Source organism: Venturia canescens, chromosome 2, assembly GCF_019457755.1.
Source record: "Venturia canescens isolate UGA chromosome 2, ASM1945775v1, whole genome shotgun sequence".
In the NCBI taxonomy this organism is placed as follows: domain Eukaryota; kingdom Metazoa; phylum Arthropoda; class Insecta; order Hymenoptera; family Ichneumonidae; genus Venturia; species Venturia canescens.
The window spans coordinates 11,441,718-11,467,199 of NC_057422.1; the positions used below are offsets into that span (position 1 = coordinate 11,441,718).

The window sequence follows — 25,482 nt, forward strand, 5'->3', positions numbered from 1 at the left end:
CATCAGCGTTCTCAATAATATTATGAAAGTCGAGGAATTTAAGCACTTCTATGAGACATCCTGTAACAGGACGTGGCTTGCACTTTCTTGCCTGAAGTAGTTCGATCCTCCAAGTCGTTCGAATAAAACCTGCATTCCGAAGGAATCTCTGATCCCTTTTAACTCGCTTTTTCCAACAACAATAAAAATTCAAACCTCGTTAGCGAAAACGACATCTTTTCTTGATTTGCTAATGGAAGCAAAATTCGGTACCCGAAATATCTTGCTTTTTTATTTTAGCCTTGTGCAGTTTCGATTTCTAACGAGCTCGTCCGCGTGAGTAGATTCGCAAACGTGAATAATTAAATCGTTCATCAAGAATGCGTTTGACCAACTTTGTGTAGTTACCACTTTGACTCGGTAATCTTGAGTTTGCGGTAACGCCGGTAACGGATTATTCGCGTGGTCAAACATCTGTGTTGGAGAATGTGATCCTGAATAGATTTAATATTATAATTGTGCCACATTGAGTGGGTATCTTCATGATTCAACAATTCACAAATTGGGAAAAGTGATCACGCGTTTTGGGACAAAAAATAGTGATTTGACAAGAGCATTATATCCAGTCCCGTGAGTAACGCACATTACGAAATTTAAATGTGTGTCATGATTTTTGTAAATAAAACTTTGCCAGCATTGAGTTGGATGTTTTTCACAGAGTTTTCCTCGACAATTGTCTTTCCCATTGAAAATAATTAGCGCGTCTTACAGTCGCAGTATAATGTTGAAATTAAAGCACCGAAAGATGGCGTCAACTCGTTATAGACGTCAACGTCCGGCCGAACGATTAAATGAAACTGTATTTTCTAATGAATGTGTAGATTGACATACTTACGATATTCTCACCTTCGTTTGAGCAGTGTTGATACGTGTCATTGGGTAAATACGATGAACAAGAACAAAAATGGACTACACCATTAGCTGAAAGTGTAAAGGAAAGTATTTTGCGGAACTTCCGGTCTTTCGAGCGGCACGCGATCGGCGTCCTTAAAGAGGCTACAGCGTTACGAGTCACGTGATCAAGTTGCGATAAACTCGGAAATTTCATCGTTCGTGAACGAAAGTTTAACAAATTATATGTTAAAGATGGAAAAAAGTCATTGAAATTCTCAAAAAGAATTGAGACAAGTTTCCAATCCTACTTTCTCTAAGGAAAATCCCATTTTGTCAAAATTCATTTTCGAAAAGAATTTTGACAGTTTTTTAACTGGAATCTCAACTTTCTTCATGCCGGATTTTTCCAAAAATTGTCATTATGCTTAAAGTGAGAATAATTCTGTGGACTGGAGTTTTAATAAAGACAAAAAAACAATTTGTATTAGGAAAAATGATTCGTACTTGTCAATCTTTATTTCATAGAGACATTAGTCTTCCATGACAAATAATAATTCGCTTATCACATGATAAACAGTTTATCTGATGAATTGTAAAGAGTAGATAATTGCCAAAAATAAATACCGAAAAACAATTGAGAATTCGTAATAACATTACAAATACATAATTCCATTCCCAAAAACTTTGGATCTGCTTGCATGATCCGTACACACAAATTGAGACTGATGAGAATTGCAAAAACTAATAATTGCAAATAATTGCAAAAACTAATAATTGCAATTATTAATTTTTGTCATTAAAAAAATCTCGGAATTTTATAAATTTAAACAAAAGATTCATAACGATTGGGGTGTCGACGAAAGAAAACATTTACTTCTGATTCCGCATACGTTAACCTTAAATATCACTTCGGTCTAGAAAATTTACATCAATTTAGTCTCTTCTTTTAGTTGATTTTGTTTCATACTCCGCAAGAGCTTTCTCACCAACAAATTATTTCATGTTCTCTTCATTGAGGAGTTTTGAACTCGTCAACACAAACTCTCGGTCGCCAATGGACCATCTGTAAATGTTATTACAATTCGACAAAATTCATGAAATTAATGTTGAACAAGTTATTCTATATTGACATTCCAGAGAATAAATAACCCAAAAAACCTTATCCTAATATCACTAAGAGGTTAATTATATAAATAATTTTAGTCGCATTAATTGTATCAATAATCCATGAGAATTCTCACGATCAACAAAACTACTGACTCTTAATCTCCTTTCGTAATTCTTACTAATTGTCAGTTTTGCAACTAAATCGATTTTAAAGCCGTCACAAGTTCAAACCAAATCGACTTGGTATTACAGTCTCCGTCGTTTTCTGTCAGTACGAGAGAGATAACTTAAAAGTACGAACACCTTTGATTTTTTGAGAAAGAAAAAAAGTTGAACGCAGTACTCTTTGCTCTTTTTTTCTTTTGAAATCTTCAACCTCTCTTTGAGAAAAAACGTGCAGGATTCATACCAATCGTGAGATTGATATCGCCGAGTGAAAGACGTTCAGTCGATAAAAATAAAGCATCCAAATTTTCCCACCTACAGATTATATTTTGAGGAAGTAACAAGAACTACTCTGTTTCCCAACTAAATGAAAAGTGGCTTTTCTCTTCCCCTGTAAATATTTTTCATTCGAGAGAAAACTTGGTAATGCGAGAATGGTCATCTCTCTCGTACTTCAGCAGCTTGGTAGGTATTTAAAATAATATTAATATTACAAAGCTCTAATTAAATATTTTCAATATTTAGCTTATCGACAATATCATTGATATTCGATTTATTTGCAACATTCGTTAATCAAATGAATATTGGCCAATTCAATAACTGATCATTCAAATTGAACAGAAAACTTCAATAATAGTAAGAACAAATCCATAATTGGAAGAACTGGTAAAATTTGAATTCTAATCGTTAGAGAATAACCAACGGATGATTGTTACTTAGCCCTCTGAAAGACTATTTCTGTACGAACGGAAAAAAAAAATCTTCCAAAACGTTACAAACGTTATATCGTTGATTTTTCAATTTGAAGAAATTTCTGAACATTCGTTTCTTCGCACTTTTTCACGTTAACCTACATATCAACTTGACCATCGCTCATTAATAAAAAAACATTTTTGTCGAACAAGGGTCAAGCTGTTCAGGTCTCCGCTGCTTTCTATTCTATTATGAGTTTTTGTAAAGCTAATTCGATGTCATTCTACCACTCCTTTGGTTTGGCGCGACAATTGGGACACGTGTCTCGAGTTTCCTGAAAATAAAAAAAATGAATATTATCCATGTTTTTATTTTTCAAATGAAAAATCTCAATTCGTTAAAATCATTTAAAAAATCTCTACTTTTGATAACCACATGAGCTGCCATTCTTACAATAAAACTGTATTAAAATCACATTCAAGACAAAATTACATTTCGTGGTATTGAATATTTCCTATTTAAAAAGGTTTTTAACGTTGATCAAAATTTCTGAACGGTAAGCATTGAAAATGCAGCATATTGTGTTTTTTTACTCAAAATAAAAACGCAAGTATCAAGGCAATGGTTGAATTTAGGAACACAATTTGTAGGAGCTTGAAAGAGTGTAGCAGCACTAACGAAATTCTTTTTTTCCCAAATTTTTATTTGCCATACTTTAGTAAATTTTCCAAATATTCCATATCGAGCTATCAGCACAGTTTTTGTTAATTCGCTAACCATTTTAGATTGAGAAATATTCAAAAAAATAAATTCAAAATAATCAACAGCGACAGGCCCTGATCATAACATTACAATAATTGTGATATTTACCGAAGGACCTTCTTCACGCCATCTAGTAATGCACGTTGTGTGGAATACGTGTCTGCAAAGAAACAGCCTTATGGATTCACGTTGACCAATGTGGCCAAGGCATATTGTACAGTCCGATTGACCATTGCTAGCCGTAGATCCTCGCTTTCTTGTGAATCTGTTTGAAGAAAATTCAACATTGGTTGAGAGAGGTAATTTTATATCAATTCAACATCCAGGTATTATTTACCGTTCTTCTTGATTGGTGGACAGGGGTTCAGGAGATTCTGACCGACGTGAACGGTATCCACCACCCCCGTATTGATATTGACGTTCATGGTGAGTATTACTATCAGCAAACATATAATATAGACATGCTCCAAGGCCAAGACTGACCAAAACCATCAACGCTACACCCGGATGTGGCATATTAACTCGTTAAATTGTAAACTTGTTTTCTTTCCCCTGCTCGAGTTACTACTTTTCAATCTGTCAGAGCTCTCAGTCCGCTATCGTAATAAATCGAAACATTAACCTTAAATATATACGATGGTATATCAATCGTGAAATAACGGTCACAACAAATGGATTTTGCAATAAAAAAAAAAAAAAACAAAACTGTGTTTATTCTCGAATTTAATCTCTATATGCTTCTCGTCGATCGCTTACATTGCGAAATCTTCATCACTTTCGCCATCCTCTTTCCTCGGACACTTCGATTAAATTGTAAAAGTCCCCGCCATAAAGAGATACGGCTTTCTTACAACGCACAATTCTACTTCGGTAACCAATCTCCCAACAAACTTGTCAAAAAATAGCCTCAATCATTGCCAGCCAACGCAACAGTCTCACTCTCTCTCTCTCTTGCCCTCCCTCACGCTCTCTTTCTCTTTTCAAGCGATATAAACAAACGGAACGGAAACTGCAAACCAACATATGACGATATGACGATTGTACTACCAACTTCGCAGAGCGAAATGTTTTCATCAAAATTATTGTTTGTGATCAACGCCACCGATTGTTTTTTGCCGCCATAGCCCCACAGCTGAGTGTTGCGAAGACAATTTTTTTCCGGTGGTTCTTTCCACCCGGCACTTTTTGAAGCGATCAAATACCCTTACCATCGCAATATAAAAATGATAATAAAATTTTATCGTATTGAATTAGGATGGCATTCAAATTTGGACAATGATGAAAAAATTAAAAAACATTCAGCGCTAAAAATTCCAAACTTTAATTGAGTTAACTACCGACTCAATCATCTATTGCCATCTACGTTCATCTGGTAATCTGTCAACCCACAACCCACGCGGAGGAGTTGTTCCGATGGTTCCGAGCCAAGTACACCTGTACGCATGTGCCCACTATAAATGCAGCGCAATTACCCCCACTCCGTTACTTTTACGAAACTACCAACTTACCCATGTAATAAATTCGTATTCCAAAACCTGCTGCCACCGTTGTAAGCCGCCAAACATGTACTCGCAGTACTGGTGATAGGTTAATTGGAACACGTCCTGTGACTACGTACAACAGTGGAAAAAATAGAAGCCGTAGATGAACTCTGCTCATCTACGGCGGCTCTTGCTATTTCCCGAGCTACAAATTATTTTCGGTGCTTATATTTACTTTACCGACCGTTGGTTCCCAAACCATGAGGATGCACATCCGCTGATGGCAACTCGTCCATCTGAAATGTCTCGCCCGTCTCTATAGTGTGGCAGCACAGGCCCTCTCGAGCACAGAAGCAGCGAGATTAGCCGGTAAAGAAGAGAACGAGAAATGGGTAGATGGTTACCGCCTCAGCTGTGGAGTTAGTCGGTGCGAGAGCGTGAAGCCGAATTGGTGTGTTTTTGCAAGAGATAAAATAAATATTAATTAGTGTTAAAAAGGCCTCTCTATTTCTTCTCCCGTATTTCCGGTAGAGATTAGGACCTAAGTAACCACAATAGTCAAGATCGCCATCTTTTGCTCTGGGCATTGGAATAATATTTAGCCCGCCCGCATTCGTTTTTGTCGTCTCCCGTTTCTCTTTATTTGACGTCTAGGTGGTTTTTTAGAGGGCATTCGCAGGAGGGATGAAGGAAATTTGAAATTACGGATTTAGCATGTCAATGGAGCAATCTCGAGGGTTTTTTAATAACGGAAAATTTGATTTACCGACCGAAGGATGCGGTGTCTGGATACACTGTCATTTAGTTTGGCTCATTCGTCAGTTCTCACGAAGGGCTACGACCTTTACCAATGCAATTTGCAGATTTTCAGAACATTCAGAATTCAGATCTAATTCGACACGCATTAAAGTGCAGCTGTAGTAGAACCATAAAATAATGACTGCACACCGCGAAAAATAAAAACGGTTTTCTAGTTTTTTTTTCTCTAATTACGTCGACTCTTAATACAAAGCTTCGGAAAGAACTAACCTGCTCCTGCCTCATTTCTCGTCGCTGTAATTATTCAAACTGGTAAATTCGAAATAATATACCGAATTGACTAATTACCAATTTATACTTCAAACCGAATTAATTACAGTAGGCAAACGCGTTAATTGTTCCGGTAATTAAATGTTGTAAAAACGATTATTTTTTTTCTTTTTTGACGAAAACATAATGTTGGTGTTTCACGTATATATACTGACGAGAAAAAAGTATAGTCGGCAAATGGTAACTTTATTCGAACGTGTTTGAAGTGTTTACAAATAAAATGAGGAAAACACTGGTGGGTGGTTGAAAAAAATAATGATTCAAAGCGTCAGCGAAGAAGTGACTGTTACATAACCTAACAAAGCCAAAATGACAATATACGAAAAGCAGAATGGTTGTTTTAAATTAACGGAAAAATGATAGGTTCAGTGAGCCCGAAACTCTTGTAGAATTAAATCAACAGAATCAATTTATTCGAAAGTAGTTGGTGCACAAAAAAAGCATCACAATCACCCTCCTCTCCGTCCGTTGTTCGTACTACACAAGGTTGTGAAATTTCGTGTAATTTATTCACCGTGTTAACTGCACGGCTGCTCATCATTAATTAACGAGCTATGTAACAATAAAATGGATCGCGCAACATATTCGAGCGTTCGCACAATGATATCCACTGGTATTTCAACATTTTACATAAATCAGATCTAACGATCGTCCGCAATGACGAGAGAGCGTCATTTTTTTCAAATAATCATTGTTTTTTATTCCTCTTCGTGTTTTCGTGTTTCTGTGATTACATATGTGTGTGTGGGCGTTTGTAAAAAGTATGGTCCTCGGTTGTTTTTTTCTTCATCGTCGACACAAAGGCCGAGTCAGTAATCTATATAACGATAATTACATTATTATTATTATTTATCGATGATATATCGACGATCGATGCACAAGTTACGCAGGCATATTCGATTTTACATCGTAATTTTTATCTTTCAATACTCGTTTGCGTATTTTTATTGTTTTTTTTTCATTCCTCCCTTCGAAAATCGTTTACCAAGCTTTGGTTCGCATGATTTCACAGCAAATATCATAACATCTCGTGTAGAATCAACCTATCTCGATACGCTCTCGACGATTCCATGATATACAATATTCGTGAATAATTTTTGAGGTTATTCTCGCAACTTTACGTCGTCCATGCTTTTGCCCCCTCTACCACGTACTTTTCTTTGTTTGCTTTGTCTCCTCTCTCGTTGTTCCTCGACAACAACAGCGAAGCGTATACGAATGAGATGTACTTTGAGGTAATAGACGTTTATTCACAAAGAATCGCGTCTCGTTTTTTTTTACAGCCATATGATCGCTCGTAATTCCGCTGGATATGGCAGTTCTGCTAGGCGGAGACGAGGTCGGAAAAAGTTTAGAGTTGCAAGCGCTTCGTAGCTATTTTATTATATAAATAAATATACGTATATACGCACATATTTTCGAGTACATACGTATATATGTATATTTATAGATATGTGGGTATATCGATTTATTCAGCAGTAGTGAAAACTACCGAGGTATGTAAGTAATAAAATGAAATTTCGTCGACGATTCGATCCGTAACGAACGAATTCTCGGGTCGCGTGTATATTTGTATGTATTTTTTGATATGGCAACATTGCCCCGAATTTTTCTGCGTTCGGTTATTCTCGCGTGATAATTTTTAACGAAGATTCAAAGATGATCGAACGGTTGGAAGGACGTGAAAGAAAAAACGAGAACAAAGGGAACGAAGAGCAGGGAACGAGGGGGGGGTCGCTGGCCGCCCGAGCCAAGATTGTCCTGCATAACCTTATCGTGACACCGGGCGATTCCGTCGAAATCGACGAGACTCATAGATCGACCGTTGTACTCGATCGGAGAGATGCAAAAATTTTTCATACGGAATTCTTCGACGCTTGCGTTAATGAGGTCGCTCTCGAGAACATCGTGAATTTGACAGTCGCACGGAAAGTGGTTGTTCACCGCGAGAATCGTGTTCACATTGAAATTCGTGTCTTTGGCACGTGGCGCCGACAGTACGTGGTTGCCGGTGAAACGAAACACTCCAACCGCGTTCTCATTGGTCAAACGTAGTTCTTCGATCACGTCTATTTTGTTGTTCATTATGTTGAGACTGTCCACGTGACTCAAGCCCGTGAACGCATCCACTCGCACCGCGCCCAAATCGCTCTCTTGTATGTTCAACCGCGCTATGTTACTCAGGCCCCGAAACGTAAAGGGCTGCAGACTGCTCAGGTCCATAAACGTCAATTTTATTTGACCTACGTTTTGCAAACCGTTGAAAGCGTCCGGTTCGATCACTTGCAATCCCGACGGAAATATAAGGTGCTCCACGTTCGTCAAACCCGAAAACGCTTTACTGTGGATCGTTATTAACGGATTATTCGACAATAATATCAGCTTCACGTAACTCGTGCCCGCGAACGAACTCGACTCGATGTAACTTATGCGATTGTACGCCAACAACAATGACGTCACGTTTTGCAACGTCGCGAACGAATACTGGCCCACGTAACGCAACGGTGTGTTCTGTATCGATATGTCCGTCAGCTTGTTCAGACCCCGGAACGCAAACGACTTTATCATCGTTATGTTATTACCGTCCAAACTCAACTTACGAAGATTACGAAGACCGACGAACGCGTCCGATTTTATTATCGTTATGTTGTTCTTCGTCAGGGACAATTCCTCCACCGCCGATGTGAATTGCGACGTTGGAATTTCTCGCAGTCCTCCCGTGTTGCAGAGCGCCTAGTTTCCGTCATTTTTTTCGACGCCACATCGTTCGGAAAATTGTTTGTGTTAGTTGAAAATCGTACGTTACTTTGTTTTTTTTTTCGTTTTTTGGCATGGTTTACGAAGTTAAAGTCAAGTGACCACGAATCGCTAAAACGTGACAAGCAATTTCACCGTTATTTTGAATTAAAAAAAAAATCGTGAGAATGCTTTTTTTTTATATAAATATTTTAATACTTTTTTCATACCGAGAGAATTAAACAGTGAAAATTACCGTTACAGTCATTTAAAACGAGGCGATCTTGAATCTTTGACATTTTTTTCTAGTGCGAAGAACAGTTTCGTGACTCCCTCGAATATTACCGGAAATAATAGTCGCTAATTTTCACATTCTAATTCCCCACGCGTATAACTCACTCGAAATCAAGGGACTCGGTAGTCTCGCGACACAAGTACATTGCCAGCTCTCTCGACTGCTGGCTCGAGGCTCGCCTCGAGCCTTTAAAGCGATTCGTGGTGTTTTTTTTCCAAATGAAAAACATCGCGTTGCACGGTGAATGTCATTCCTTTCGACATTCATGTTCGACTGGTGATTTTTTTCTTTCATTAAAATTCGTATTCAGCTCGTCAATAATTATTTCCCTTCGTTTTCACGATTTCTGTCGTAACTATTGACGAAGCGGACTGTCAGTCGGTTGAACTAAATTTTTAGTCAGTGTCCAAATTCATGATGTGAACATTTTCTGCTATCACTACCGAACGTTCAAATTCCTCAATTTGAAATACTGTTTTTCAAAATTGCCGATTTATGTTGGATTAAAATTGATTTACAGAGTCTTTTTTTTCGAATCGAATGAACGCTTCTAATCCGTGTGCTCGTTTCGAGAATGCCAAATATAAAATTATCGAGCAAAAGATTCACTTTGCTTCCATTTTTTTTTTTTTTTTTTAATCCCGAACGGTTTTTACCTGTTTGGATGAAAGGCAAATGCATTGTGCAGGGCATGGAATGACGCTCTCAGCTGAAGTGGAATTTGCCTCTTGTCCGGAGGTGAGCGAGACGCTCACCCCTGTCAAGCATGTCAACAGGAAGATGCTCGAAATCTGTTGGCAAAATAAGATCGACGTGCGATTCGTAATTCCCACGATTATAAGCGATATCGAAATAAACGGAAGGGAAAATGTTGTTTTTTTTAATTTATTCATCGATCGATTATCGGCTCAATCGTAATTTTGACGTTAATAAAAACAGCCAAGAATTGCGTCTGGCCAGTGCGGTGGATTGCTCTGAAATTTGGCGATATTCGTTCGTCGTTTTCTGGAATAATGTAATAATTAACGAGATGGACGACGATCGACTTCTGTTGGCAATAAAAACGTCGGAAAATTATAGTTTCTCGTATCAACGGATCGAAAATTCTTTTTCTTGCGAAATACATAATTAATGAATGTTCATTTGGCAATTATAAGATTTTAATCGACTCTCAAATCCGTTGCAATATCGATTAAAAGTTTCATCCATAATAATAAATACTTGAAACAATCGAATATTCCGCTCGAGCGATTTGGCGAAGCCGATCGTTCCACTCAGCTAATATTTATTCCGAGTCCACTTGGACTTTGCTGATTCGGTACGATAAACGCAAAATTCCGAGACGCAGGAAGATGCGAAAGGAGCGAATTTTTTATGAGGAATTCACTGAGGATGGGAAGATTGTGGGAGCTAGCGCGCGTGATGTCATAAAAAATGGGGAATCTCCGCGTATCGTCGATGGAATATCAAGAGTGTCAATAGAAGCATCTATGAATGTATTACGAAGAGTAATGCGTATGGTGAATATTCGGCGTACCTGCGCTCCGCGATACATCAATCTCGTTATGTTTACGGCGCATGCCTCAGCATCCGGATAGGCGTCGACAGCTATTCCTTCTGTTTTTCCTCGCGAGTGTGAGAATCGAGAGAGAGGTTCTCTCTGTGGTAGTGTGTCACTCGGTTTAACGCCGCTCACTCCGCACTTAACCAAGAGCTTTTGAGATCAAAGATATCCAGTGAAAGAAAAGGGGGTTTGAGGAGAGTATCGAAAGAGAAAAAAACGTCGGAAGAAAGTTGTTACACTGAGGTTGGAGGGAGGCACACGATGGAATTCACAGTTTAATATTCCGTCCGTGTCACGTTTCTCCTTTACATTTTCTCCGAGGCTGAAGCAGGCTCGGTAATCCGGCACCCTTTTTCGTGCCACGAAACACGGCTCTTTTCGTCTCCTCGCAGCAACTGTACGCACTCGATTATTCCGGGCTTACGAATATTCTTTTTTTTACGAACTTTTTTTCGATACGTTTGCCAATAATCGTCTCATATTTCCCGCCTTATTAATTGTCCTCGTATATATTTATTGTTATTCGTCACGAGTTATTTACCCGCTCGATCCTCGCCCAACACTCAACCTTATTTTTTCCTCTCCTCGGACACTGCTGCGATACGCGCGATCGGAACGACCAAGAGCGAATATTCCGGTGCGATTTTAACGGGCCACGAACGATTCCAACTGCGCCTTCCATTCGGCTGCTATACAACCCCGGGCCCGGCTCTATTACCCCCTTACCCGTTGCTCTGCCCTCCCATCCCTATCTCCGCTTGCTATACCATCTCGTACATCCGAACGAACGAGCTAGAGAAAGATAGAGGGCGCAAGCTTGTGCGCAAGCTCATAATTATTCTCCCTGTTCGCGTGCCACCGCCGCACATTGCCTCCTCCACTTCCTCCGGTGTGCATGCTCTTCTTCCTCGTGTGTGTATTGCTCGCGTGCTTGCTTGCTTACTTGCTTGTCCGCTACCTCCTCTATGCTTACTGCCGGGCTTTCCCGAGGCACGTACGCGAGACGAGCTCGGATGGAAGGTGGATCGCGTATCGAATCTCGCTCCTCTCCCTCCCTTTCTCTCCCCTCTCTCTGTCTCCTATATCAGCACATACGCCTCCTCGTCCATGAATCCACATGGACACACACTTCCGTGCACAAAGGGTGTCCGAAGAGTCGAGCTTCGAAACTTCGAACGCGGTTGACAATCCTCGAATCGTCTTATTGTCGCGTCATTCGGATATTTTGTTGTGCGCGATGGAAAGTCGATGAAATATTAATAAAAGCTTATTCCGGGGCATCGAGACTCGTTCGTAGATTGCAGGGAGTGAATTTCAAGTTGGGATAGTCACTGTCCGATTATAGCATCGGGTTTATACTCGCTTTTTTATATTCCACTTGTGAGATTGACAACCTCGCTAATCCTAACCTCTCTTTCGCGAGTCGCTACTTCTAGAAACGATGCTAAAATTTCTATGAATACGTGAACTTTTGGATAAATGTTATTTTCTCCTTCGGGAGGACGTCGATTTTCGTTTATTTATAAACGTTTAAATCTTCATTGAATCGTCGAAATTCACAAACGGACATTTCGAAAGCTCGAATGTCCTCGAACGATCATTCATCGTTAGAGAACGAAGCTGAGGTTTGCTCAATATCCGGAAAATGTCTGCAGTATTCGTGGATGAAAATTCGTACCTGTGTCTCGTCGAAGGGTAAATATACTTTTATCGTCTATCTGAAATGGAGTTGGGTAACTTCTTTATACGAATTTTTTATTGCTCGCTCGTCCATGAGTACACGTGAAAAATGATGTAATCTTCGATTTCCAATACCTCGAAGATGGCGAGAATTTTTTGGGATTTTCAGCACGCAGCAATGGTGTTCCAAGTACGACCAGAAAATGCAAAAAAATTAATTCAATCACCCGACACGTGAAATCTTTGATTTTAATTCATTTCCTTTTGCCAAATTGAATTTTATTGCTTTTACGAAATTGAATTCACTCCTTTGCGTACCCTTTTATTTTCGCTCTGTAAGTTCCCAATTAGTTATATTGATTTCTGTAAACGGATAAGAAAAGTAGAAAGGCCAGCGTTGAGCAGAATTTACCACGGCCGAATGGTTTTGGTACGCTCCCCCCACTTAGCGGTTTTCTTACAGACGCACTCAATCAACCACGCATCGAAGGAGAAAATACTTCGGGACTGTTTTCCTCAGAAGTTCCTCGGAGCCTTTGAGGTAATCGGGATCGTTGACTGGAGCGTATCATTCAAGAGATTTCGATCAATCGAACCCAACGAACTTCTGACAACCATTGAAACTGTCGAGTCTTATTGGCACGCTAGTAGCTTGCATTTCGAAATAAATTTGATTAAAAGAATTCATGAAACATCGATTTTGGAAGTTTACACTAAAAAACCTGATGATTGAGCCGCTGCGATTCGTAAGCTGCAAATGAGTGTTCAAAAAAGCATCGCAAATATTTCTTATACCGAGTGGCACTTAACCTCTTAAAAACTAACCTCTAAACCATTTCGATCCCTCCCGTTTTCGTTAGCCTCAGACTGCCTCGTCATGTTCGATTCCAATGTCGTTGGAATCAATTTGAAATTTAACGACAGCCACGTTTTGTACACCCGATACATGAAAAGCTCACTATATAGATTTATTTCCCACGCATCCTCCGATGTCTCCGTGCAATATTTTCCTCTCGCTTGCTCTCTCGCTGTTTTCCTCTTCACCTCTACCCTCGATAGGACTCCACGTAGTTCATCTACCTTTCTCGTTACTATTTTCCACATCCCGTTGGCACCCAACGTACACCCTATGCGACACGACCCGTCAGAACGTGCGAGCAGAAAAAAAGGAGACCGCGCGCGCGCGGGAGAGAAGATCACGGTACAGAAAAGACAGGACCGAGCTCGAAATTCCCACACGTAGTAGTAAAAATCTCTCTGATTCTACCCCGAGAGTTACAAGCTGAGCAAAAGTCAGCACACGAAGCTTCTTGAAACGTTGTTATATGTGCAACGTCGAAAATATATGTTCTACTCGTTAACTCCGCCGTACGAGAGTCCACAGACACGAAAACCCTCTTTCCCTTTTTTTCGTTTTTTTTTCTCCTCGAAGCTTTAATGAATTATATTCATTTGGCTGTGGTTATTTGTGAAACAGCGCAAATAAAGACCCTTCGTAATGCTCGAGGTCTTCACTTCATTACCAAGTTATTCCATGAATACCCAGCATTTTAAGTGCGACGCTGACAAGCCGAACGAAAATGAAGAAGAGATAAGTTAGGTTAGGGCATCTTTTTCGCGAATGCGAGTTCTCAGTTTTATCATCAATTTTTTCATCTCTTCGCTTCTTACTTTTATCCGAATACCCAAATATAAAACAAATCGATGTTGACATCCCTCGTAAAATTTTCAACTTTTTTCATTTTCACGGTTTGCCACAGGGAATTTCACTACAATTCGAGAACATCGGTAATCGATCGAAAACAAATTTTGCAATGAATTTAAGAAATTTATGGCTCCGATTATTCAATCGATCAAGATCATCGAAAAATTTAATTTTAAAGAGAATCAATTTCGTCAATTAAATGAAAACTCATTTAGTATTATAAATTGAGTTAATCCATAGGCTTAAAATACTTGTGACGTGTGCCGAATTCCGCTCGTTACGAAATGAATAGCGATCCATTGCGACAGGTCGAATCACTGAAATTGTCTGCGCGAGCCAGCAGTTCGAGAAAGGAACTTTACCTCGTTACTTCAACTATTGAAATCGCACATATGCCGGAGGAATTCGAAACAAAGGGACTGGCACATTCGACCGGAATTAATTAAAAGTATCGATCAGTGAATACGTATATTGACGCGCCATTTATAGGTTATCTTTCGCTGACTGATGAATATTAGAAGCTCCCGTATTAAATGGAACGATTATTACGAGATTTATTATTTATTGTTTCATTCTGGGGCATCGCTGCTTGCTTCAGACGTTTTAATGCTTGGTTTGAGGGTCTTTAATAAAATTGTGACATCACACCGGTTTTTGCGATGGAAGAGCCCGCACACTCGTGTCAAAATGACGCAATTTCGTTCTTTTCTTCTGATAATACGATTTGTAATGAATTTTGAAAAATACTGACACCATTTTTTACTAACGGATAAAATACGACTGTATTTGTGTTGCCAAAAAAACGATGATTTTTGTCCAGACCAAAAACGCGTTTTTATTTATCGTTTGTTTTAACCAAGATCGTGACGTGACCGCGGAGGTACGTCTGTTTTATCCTGTTTTTCGTAATGAAGTAAAAAATTTGAGCGTGAAGAAAAAGTAGTTGGAATTCCAGGTTTTATATGTTTCTTCGTCTATTTTAATATTTGATGTTCAACATTCATATTTTTAGACTCGAATTATTTAATTATTGTTGTCGACTGAAAAAGTGACTAATCAATTATTGTTGCCGAGGAAATTTTGGTCTTGAAGTGTGCAAGGGTAAGGATTCGTCGGAATAACAACTCGTAAATGAGGTTTGCATAAAACATCACATTTTATGAATTTCTTACAATGATTATGAGGTAGGCAATGTTGAGGTTGGTGAATCGAGAGTTCGGGACACGTCGAAGGAACGTGCTTCAACGACTTCACATTAACGTTACGTAAAATAATGCTACATTGCATTTTTTGCATGTTGCAATTCTTCTCTAACTCCTACATCATTTGTTTACCATTAAATTGAATATGAAAAAAAAATAATAATATTTAAAAACAGTGAAAAATATAATGAAATAATATTTTTAAAATATTTCTAGCGTTGTTCGAATCCTTTGAGGAAAAGATTTCTGATTTTTTGTACTTTGGGTTCTGGGGAATTGACGAGATTTTCTATAAAATCATATTGACCAACGGAACCGTGTTTCCTGTATCCAATCGTCGCACTATTCATCGATATTTCGACCGGCCGTAGTGCAAACGTTTTCTAATCTCCACTACTCCATCGATTCTACATATTTTTGTACACTTGCGCGTTCCTTGTTTATTTCTCTTGCTAATGAAAAATATGGCGTTTCCTGTCATTTATAAATGTGTAGCGTAGTAAAAAAAATCAGTCTTACTTGTAATACAACGTTTAGTTGTTAAGGCAACGTGATTTACTTATCGATAATAGTGTAATAATCGTATTATGAGAATAATAAAAACATCGTGTCGTATTTAACTGCTGAATGTGCTCGGAATACGTAGTGAAAACAAATTTTTCCGAGCATGGGGTTTCACTCTTTTACGCCTCGCATGATTTTTTATAAAAAATAAACGACAAAAAGTTCCATCCGAAAATGTTGAAGCCATGAGAGTTTGAAACGAGTTGCTTTCGCAAGAGTCCCTCTCTGTTCTTCGAGCTTAAGTTTCACTATTAAAATGCCTTTTCGTCGCTGTACATTCGGTTTCGTTAACAATTGATCATAAATCGTGATCCAGGTACTTGTAACTTTAACAGACTATTACAAAAGTGCGTCTCAGTAAATTTGTCAAATTGGTAACCATCTCGTGTGACATGTTTGCACAGTGTCCCTCCCACAGTGCTGTGGTCGAGACCACGCAGTGCAAGTTTTTCTACAACAGTTTACTTTCACATCGTACTTAACGCTTATTTCATTAAAACAATTATTCGTCTCGTGGAGCATGATAATGCGAGCGTGTTCAAAACCTCGGGTTCACCGGACCACCACCGTGCAGCGTGGGGAGAAAGAATTTTTTTTCCATTCGTGCATCCCCAAGAAGACTAATCGATTACCGCGACGATCAAACTTTTTCTCCATGTTTATCTGTTTTGCTCAGTACGTAAAAAAATCCCAACAATAATAAATCAAAACACGAGTGTACTCAAAATCGCTAGAGTTCAGCGACATAGAAATTCTAATTCAATCGTTCTGCCAAATTTTTCGGAACGGAAACACTCGAAATGCGTCGTTTGTTCCTTCGGAGGGAACTCCTGTTTTTGCAGGACACGAGGAAAAATTCAGCTTATGATAACATGCACTTATGTTTACATGAAATGTGCAAGTGTGAAATACCGATTACAATGATAATTCTTAGCCTTTTGCGTATAACATTTATACCAACGTTTATAATGTCAATAATATATAGTATATAGCAAGGCTATATACATTCGTATATGTGTATTCATCTATATATTTTTATGTACGTAAATATCGATATTTATGCATCTATGTATTTATACGTAAATTTATGTAATTGGGAGTCACCGATCAGTCGTTTGCAGATGATTAATTACATAAAACTCGTTGTTTAAATGATGTCAAACGTACGATGAATAATAATGTAGTTTTACTTTTCCGGTGGGTAATGTGATCAGTCTTACATTTATGATGAGGTAGAATTGGTCCCAAAGCATATATCTCCATGAATAATGATATGTACTTGAGCAATATTGCAGCTGTATCCCAGAGCCAAATTTTAAAATTCCCTTTTTTTTCTCTTCACCAATTTTCTGCAGCTTAATTTATCTTGCTTTTTTTTCTCGCTTCTATATATAATGTTATCAATCAACATATAACCCGGAATAGTTTACGAGTAATGAACAAAAAAAAATTAACATCTATATCTCAGTCGTTGACGAAAAAAAAAGAAAAAAAAAACATCCTCGAAACGTTTCGCGTAACATTCATTCGATAATAATAATGCTACTATAATTTTGAGAATCAAGCGTCGCGTAATTCGTCATTTTTCTTTTTTTTCCTTCGCTTTTCTCTCGTGATACAGCATTTTAAATGCCATAAACCATATAAGAGTCTGATAATAGTAAATAATAATAATAATAATAATAATGTACATGCTTTCGTGATTTTTCTTTTTGCTAACGCTCACGTGATTGTCAACCCGTAATTCTCGATTTTTCATTTTCATCCTTTTTTTTCGAGATTATTTTTAATTATTCAGATTTCATTTGTGTGCTTTCTCTCTAAGCTAGTTTTCCAACGAGAATATATCGATACTCGATATTGAATAAGGCCAAATAATTCTTATTTAATCTAATAAAATATCCTATTTTTATCGTATCCTATACGAATATATGTAGATATATATAGACTTACTTTGATATAACATATAATTTTTATACATCTATGTAAGGCCAAATCAATAATGTTAATCTCTTTTTCTCGTCGAAGAGTTATTTGAGGCGCGATATTTTCTCACGGGCGCCGCCACGTGTTACCGGAAAAACGAAGTTTCGTCTTTTCTCCGTTTCCTTTTTTTTGCACATTCGACTCACGCTCTAGCGAAGGACACTTGGAGTATCTTTTTTTAATATTCTTTTCAAAAACATTTGTTTTTTTTTCTTTTTACTTTCGATTTTATCGTATCCATAAACCTTTTGTTCATTTATATAAAGTACGATTGCGCCTGTACGAATTGCATTCTCGAGTCGAATCACAATTCTTCTACCTGCTTATACGTCAGTGTTTTTTTTTTTTTCTTCAAAATCGACCTATTTTCACCATTTTTGTGTTTCATTCACGTTATATACGAAAGCTTTCGAAGCCGTTTTTCCAAGGAAAAACGCACGGACCGTGTTCATTCGTCTCGTTAATAATTACATTGAATTCGATCGTGAGGGAACAATAAGTGCTGCCATTTTTTGAATTATTCAAATGAAAAAATTCGTAATTTCTTCGATATTGGAAGAAAAATGGTGAAAATTATGGGAGCCATTATTTTTCGCGTAATCTCATGCTCACAAGCCCCTCTCTCTCTCTCTCTCTCTCTAGTTTTCCTCTTTGACCGTGACTTTCGGTGACATTATGACGCGTACGTCGGATCTTCGATTGATTGACAAGTCTTCGACTTGAGGTTCGACCTCGTCGCTCGTTTCTTGATGAGAGATATCTTCTGTCGACATTGGTCGATGCGCATAGAGCGGCGGGGGTCGCGGCGGACTCGGACTGGCTCGCGACACTTCCATCATCGATTCGCGATCTCTCGACGATTCTTCGCGGGATTCGGCAAAAGCGGTTTCGAGCAATGCAGCCGGATTGTCCATCAATACGTTGCTGTTGTCGTTCTCGCTCTCGGAAACAGTGCCGTAAATACTTCCGTTAACGTTGCCACCGAGGCCGTACGGGAAACAAGCGCCACTGCTGTTTGAACTGCGTCTGAAGGGTCTTGACGTCGTTATACCAAGTTTCTTAACTTTGTCGTAAAGGGTCCTCGAGGGAACGCCGAACTTTCGGGCAGCCTGGAGTGCGCTCATGCCATGTCTTACAGCCTCAATTGCGTTGGATATGTCGGCCCTCGTGTACTGCTTGTAACGCTTCCATTCCGGTCTCTGAGCCGTTGCCACGTAGTTCGCTATGCCTGCCACGAATAATCGAAAAAAACAAAATAAACAAAACTTTCAAGAGCTTTTATAACTTTATAGCGATTTAATGCTAATCAACGGGTGATCGAAAACGACCTTCTCAATTCTTTGAATGAGAAAACTTTGCAGGGAGACTGCAATCGGAGGGCGATCGATATCACTTTTTTTCAGTAGTTAATTATTAATGAGTCGCTCGTGAAAACTCGATAAAGGGGACTCTGAGAGTTTGCAAATCAAAGGAGAAAAAAGAAGAAGCGATTTTTTGCTACAAGATTAATAAATCAAGGGCTTTCGATGGTCGATGAATCAACAATGTTTCATTTCCAAGACACGGTTTTCTATGCCACATGACGATTTAGAAGATTATTCTGCGTCGTTCTATCCCCATTGGGAAACAACCCTCTTTTTTTTAATATTTTTTACATTCATGGAAATAAGTACGAAGGTTCCAGTCGAGGATAGCACCCACGCAGATTCCCCCTCGTCCTTCCACCGAGCGTGCTATAGATTCGAACGTTTTAAGGGTGCCGCCGGAGGGGCCAATTCCGCATGAAATATTGCTGCGAGTTACAAGTTTTATGTCTTAGAAAATGATCGTAAATACTGTTTTTATTTTTTTTCATCTATGCGAATCCCAATTATCCGAATTATTATTTTTTCCAAAACGATCATGAATTTTTTTCTTTGAATTTATAAAATCAATGACTTTTCGACTCTCGGAAATGTCTCGTTGGCTCGATGAGATTTTTCTCATTAAAATAAACATCATTTGTCAAATGACTCCGTTCGAAGGAGCCTTCGAACAATTTTCTCCTCAAGCTTCATTTACATGTTCGAATTTATGACAACGCTGCAACGTTACAATGCTCAACTTTATCATTTCCTTCAATCACGCGCTAATGGATTTTCCAATTAAAATCGTATCAAATCGGATGGCAATGAAATTTTGTGAACAAAAATAAAACGAATATTGTACAAATCCGGCTCCGCTCGCGATACGAATTTCAGCATGGTAATGAATCACTTTTTAATAATCAACGGAAGCAAATTTATCGACGAATCTCAAAATATAACCGCGGGTGAACCGAAAATAGTTTCATTTGTTCTACTTCTCACTGTCCTCCTAAAAGCGCTATTTTGGATTCAATTATCCGACGTTTATTTATAAGAAAGACCTTTCAAATTTGCTCGTCTGCATCGATCGATACGTTATCAAATATTTAATTATTCGTATCGAGTGTAGAGTCGAGAACGCTGCCGCAGCCACTCTAGATTCGTAGTATCAATGAAATATTCGAGCGATTCATATTTTCGACCAGACCATCGCGTCCCTTCTCGTACAATAGTTTATCTCCAAAACAGACTTTGTATATACCGTTCGAAACTATTAATCGCAAGCGTGTCGTAATAATATTTAAAAAATTCATGGTTTCCCGTGAAATCTACGAATCTCCCGACGCAAAAATGGGATTGGCTCAGAGCACGTGGCGCGCAACCGAGACTATTTTTCCCCGGAGAGGTTCGCGCGCCCGTTCGACCGGCTTCTCGAAGATCTTTATCAGGTTTGATAAAGACCCGATAAACGGTACAAGCGGTAATTCGTAGAGAAATAATGTGCGAGGATGAATTACCGTTTCTTCCGTCATCGGAGCGCGAGGGAGGGGAGGTCTGTCGATCGGGGTCTTCCATGATGGATGCATCGGTCGTGTACGGGCTGTGAGAAGGTGGTCGATTGGGTGCGTCGGCACTGGTGCGTCTGGCGTCATTGTCGTTGTTGGCTGAATCGTTGCTGTGGCTTCGGTACTCGTGAGGATCGGAGTTGCTGTGCGATATCGAGCTGTCGACGTGACCTTGACCGAGGACGGTGCGCAGTATCGGCGTGTCGTGATTCCTTGGGGGGCCGCCGTTGCTACCGCCGGAAGATTTTGTCCTTCGCGAGCTCGACGGCGTGGCTTCCCGGGTGTTCTCGTAGTCGGAAGAGAAGAGCGAGTGTCTCATGGGGAGGGAGGATTGGAAGGCGGCCGCCAGGTCGAGAGAGGAATTGTGTCCGGGTGGGACGAGCGGCCACATCGGGAGGGGAAGATTCGAGCGTTGATTTCGTCGCGTCGGCGATCCGTTGTATCCGTAATAAGGCGAGCTGGTGGAATGCGGGGGCGAAGATTGCGGGGCGTTGGGAGCGTTGCCCTCGAATATTTGTGCAGCGTTGTTGAGAGTGCTGGCGCTTATGACCTCGTCGTTGCGGGTTACGAGCTCCGAGATGGTCAGCGACGTGCTGTCAGCCATGAGGCCTTTGACCTGGAGGATGTTGGCGATTCTCACGAATTGGGTCAGATGCTCCTTGGCGACTTTGACCTCCCCGGTGTACATGTACTCGAGGATTTCTTTGATCTCCGCGTACTTTATGTCCTTGAGAACGACGATCGGATGTGTGCACGGCAGCTCGGTGAACAAACTTTGAAAATAAGTCGAACAAGCTGCCAGTACCATTTTGTGACATTTCACGAACACCCCGTTGTCGACCGCCAACGTCACGTCCGTAAACGTCTCGTTCTCCAACAATTTGTCGAACACTTCGACTATGTTCGCCTGGTGATTGTTCCATCGTAAGCAAAACAGCTGATCCGGTGCGAAGCTCATTTTTCCAAGGATCCTTTTTACGACCCGCTCCCTCCAAAAGCGCCCTCTGAAAATCGAACATAATCACGTCATTTTTGACTCGTCTATTCGGACATCGTAAAATGCGGATCAACGAAACGTTTTCTTGCTAAAAACAACGAGGATTGTTAAAAAATCATTAAAATACGATGCGTTTATTATCGAAGCGCTAACGATTCCATTCACGATATACTAATTACTTCACTTTTCTTCAAATCCGAAAGATCGTTACGAGAAGCGACCGCCTTCTGCTTTCCTCTCGCGCATATTTACGAGAAACCAACTCTTTTTCTTATTTTTTTCCGTTTCCTCGCAAGATAAAACCCATAAAACTGAGACGATCTTGCCGCGAGATCTGCGCGAAAATGTTGGTGATTTTCGATCTCGTTTCGTCACTGGCCACTTAAAATGATAAGTTTCTGCGATACAGCCCGCGCATGAGTAACCGTCCAAATGTATTTTCGTTTTCTATACGAAGCACTAATGGCGATAATCGCTAATGAGTAATAGGCCGCGCGTGTTTTCTCCCCAACATTTATTGTCCGCGTGTTTCCTCGTGGTTTCATTTTCCTCTCTCTCTCTCTTTCCCGCTGCTAGGATCACGAGAACGTTGCACTTTGGGGGTTTCGGGGAAAGAACTCATTTCCGGGCCCCTATCGCGGTTCTAACGTCCAAAAATAGCGAGCACTCGTTTGTTCGCGACGCTCTTTTTCTTCTTCTTCTTCTCTATGGGGAAATATATAATAAGAAGCAGAAAAGCTAAGCCGTGAGCGATAAGGACGAGCCGCCTCGATGCTTCGTGGCTCCCTCTCGCTTCCCCCTCCAACCCCCGCCGCCGCCTCGGATGTTCCAACATTAGCGATTAGAAAAGATACTTTGCAGCGACTGCACTTGGGCGTCACGTGGCTTTCTTCCGAAATTCGAAACGACACGACGAAATCGGCTGTACAAATACACACATTCGTGGACGCGACGAGCACGGAGATACGAACTTTCGATCTTTTTCCGCTAGCACAGTCGTTACGGCGCTTTTACCAACTGGCGATAAAATGGCGCTTCACTTCGAGGTGCCAAATCTTTCGGATTATTCTCTTCGCATTGTTTGGCGAAAGTGTTTTATAAAAAATGAGAAAATCGTGTAGATTTTTTCTCGTTCAAAATGGCTGTTGTCGTCGGAAATAATAATTAGTAAATTTAATAAATATTCCGTGTTATTATGAGCCTCTGAATATTCGGATCACGCGTCGTTTTTACACAATATCTGTCGGGAATGTACACGCGTGCCTACGAATGTATAGGTGCGGAGAGACACAGCGAACAGACGACGGGAAGATAATGACTGAATTTTTGCGCCGAATACGTCATCCGCAGGGCCATGCGACGAGTTCGTAAACACGAGTGGAGAGGAGGAGCGAAAAAAAAGCGCGGAGAAGCCGCCACCATAGCAGAATTCGTAATCGTCATCTATATTTGTGTACGAGCAAAGTTTTGCGCGTGTGCGACCTCGGTTAGCTGCGTAGTTAAGTGGCGAAGAGACTCGCGTGATATCCGCACGAGCGAGGTCGTATCGGTCGAAGAAAAACAAGGAAAATACGTAATAAATTGAGCGCGAAGACTGCTCGGATTGGACGCGACGTAAGCGCAAATTTCGACGATTTTTTAGTTCGAGGGGCGAGAGGAGGTGAAATAAAAATTCAGAATTATCAGCTCTGCCGAATCGAGCGGTAAGAAGAAGCGTGAACGTGAGGAAAGTAGGAGGAGAGTAATAGAGTGAGGAACGATAATGACCTTGAAGACTTACGTGTGAAAAAATGCAAAACTCGCTTCTCTCAGAGCAGGAATGTCTTACGCACTGTCCTCTTGACCGGGCGCGTTGCGCGCGAGGAGTTGTGTCCGTGCGCGGGAAAACCGAGCGACGAAGGCGAGATAAACAACAACAACAACAACAACGTGTCGGCGTGAGGAGCGTCGAGCGAGGACGAAGCTTGAAACCTCTTGATTTCTTTAGTTTGTTAACGTTTAGCATTCGAAGGAACAGCCTGCGAGGGATGGCAAAGAACGATCGCGCACAAATAATAACACTGTTCGGGCGCAAGTGGAAGGACTAAATTCACGAGGCGACTGTCATCCCGAATGCGCGGCTGTACTACTGCCGAGACGGGGCCCGTCCGAATCCGTCGATCGCGATGTTTGCTCGCCGCACACGAGCCTCGCGAGAGGTCGTTCCGTCCCTTTCAATTTTTTCTCTTCCTCTCTCCCCTCTTTCTCTTTCTTTCCCGCTCCTCGATACGCACTTTAGCCAAGAGAAGCGCGAATGCGACTAACGCTTAAATGCCACATTTAGAAGACTGACTGAGGGCTTCGCTTTTCCGGGGGTTCTCGGGGATGCCGATTCGTTTTCGGCGCTACGCACGACGCGTATCCTCTCCCTCTCCCTCGCTCCCCCTTTCGCGCTCTCGCTTTCGCTTGCACGTTCCCTCGCGCATTTTTTCCACGCACAGTCAGTTAGGGCCCTGCACACATCTACGTCCAAGCCTCTTTGTGCCTAAGCCTAAGCGCGCGCGCACACGCGCGCGCTCCCGTGCGTGTGTATTCACGTGTTTACGCGTAAAAAACACCCGCACCAATTTTCAAAGAAGTTACAAGAGGAGCGCGTCCCCACTTTTTTTCTCCGCCTATCCGAGCCTTGATTCTCTTCCTCGCGTAGCTCCCCCCTCCTCGCCTCCCACTTCTCCCTCGCTGACTAAACCAAGACACAGCGCGAGCATTCGAGAGAAAGAGATCGCGATAGAAAAAGAATATTCGTTTTCTAGGATGTTTTAATACGCACCAGCACGGCTCCTCGACGATGCACTCTTCCGCGGCGATCTCTCTCCAACTTGCCTCGTCCGTCAGCCCCCTCCAGGCCTTTTCTCTTCTCCTTTTTTTTTTCGCTTACGGCTTACGGCCCGTGCATAAAGTGCGTGCTGCGGAGCGAGCGCTCCGTGGTAGGGGGCGCTCGCGAGGCCGCTTGCACTCGCCGAAAAATGGGCGAGCGAGAGAGAGAGAGCAACTCGGCAAAGTAGAAGGAAAAAAATCGGAGGGTGGAGCCTAATCGAGAGCGAGGGAAGACGAGAAAGAGACGGAAGGAGCCAAAACTTTTCCAGAAGAGTCTCAATTCCTCCGAATTTTTTCCATCTTCCCCCCCCGCCGGTCTAATGCCTTTTCGCCTTTTATCTTCTCTCTCTCTTCTTTCGCTGACGAAATTACACGAAATTTCAAGTCCCTGCAACGCCGCTGGAACACACTCGCCGCACAGTCCCGCTAATGGCCTTTTTTCACCAGCACCACCGCTGCGTCTCGCATCGCCCTTCGGAACTCTAAGCTCGTACATATTTTATTGAAATACAGATACACGCGTCAGGGGAGAAGGAATTACGCGGCTCGAACGACCAATCCCGTTGCGTGTCAATTCTAGCCAATATTCCCCAGGCCCCCCCCCCCCCTCCCTCCCTCCCTCCCCTTCCCTTTTGAAACGCATGCATGTTGTTACGCTACGCCAACTCCCAAATGTTATGGCCGACTGGCGCGATGGAGGAAGCACGAAAGCGCGAGGACGGCGTTATTTTTCGGGAGAAACATAAACTCGATTCGTTTCCTGCGGCCAAAGTTGTTGTTGTTGTTGTTGTTGTTTTTTTTTCTTCCCCCCGCGAC

The 25,482-nt window shown here is 40.9% G+C and overlaps 3 protein-coding genes and 1 long non-coding RNA gene across 5 annotated transcripts; 1 reads left to right on the forward strand and 3 right to left on the reverse strand.

The window, feature by feature from the left end:
- Positions 1-1,351: 1,351 nt before the first annotated feature.
- On the reverse strand, positions 1,352-4,640 carry LOC122407360 (RING-H2 finger protein ATL56-like). The gene is made up of 4 exons (XM_043413524.1): positions 4,357-4,640; positions 3,938-4,196; positions 3,709-3,865; positions 1,352-3,172 (listed from the first exon to the last, which is right to left on the reverse strand). Exons 2-4 carry the CDS (start codon positions 4,114-4,116, stop codon positions 3,122-3,124), a joined length of 387 nt encoding a protein of 128 aa, XP_043269459.1. The 5' UTR covers positions 4,117-4,196; positions 4,357-4,640; the 3' UTR covers positions 1,352-3,121.
- A 1,921-nt stretch (positions 4,641-6,561) lies between these two features.
- Positions 6,562-11,414, reverse strand: LOC122407357 (nyctalopin-like). Its single transcript, XM_043413520.1, has 3 exons — positions 10,739-11,414; positions 9,858-9,992; positions 6,562-8,903 (listed from the first exon to the last, which is right to left on the reverse strand). Exons 1-3 carry the CDS (start codon positions 10,754-10,756, stop codon positions 7,824-7,826), a joined length of 1,233 nt encoding a protein of 410 aa, XP_043269455.1. The 5' UTR covers positions 10,757-11,414; the 3' UTR covers positions 6,562-7,823.
- Positions 11,415-11,611: 197 nt separating this feature from the next.
- LOC122407361 (uncharacterized) lies at positions 11,612-15,972 on the forward strand. Its single transcript, XR_006260187.1, has 2 exons — positions 11,612-12,460; positions 12,909-15,972. It is a non-coding gene; the product is annotated as an uncharacterized lncRNA (long non-coding RNA).
- A 2,179-nt stretch (positions 15,973-18,151) lies between these two features.
- Positions 18,152-24,690, reverse strand: LOC122407355 (transcriptional regulator Kaiso-like). 2 transcript variants are annotated; one of them, XM_043413514.1, is made up of 3 exons: positions 24,620-24,690; positions 20,766-21,817; positions 18,152-19,130 (listed from the first exon to the last, which is right to left on the reverse strand). In XM_043413514.1, exons 2-3 carry the CDS (start codon positions 21,769-21,771, stop codon positions 18,541-18,543), a joined length of 1,596 nt encoding a protein of 531 aa, XP_043269449.1. In that variant the 5' UTR covers positions 21,772-21,817; positions 24,620-24,690; the 3' UTR covers positions 18,152-18,540. The 2 variants fall into 2 exon arrangements, with proteins under 2 accessions (XP_043269449.1, XP_043269450.1); XM_043413515.1 differs by lacking the exon at positions 24,620-24,690 and having other exon boundaries at positions 20,766-21,827.
- Positions 24,691-25,482: the final 792 nt, after the last annotated feature.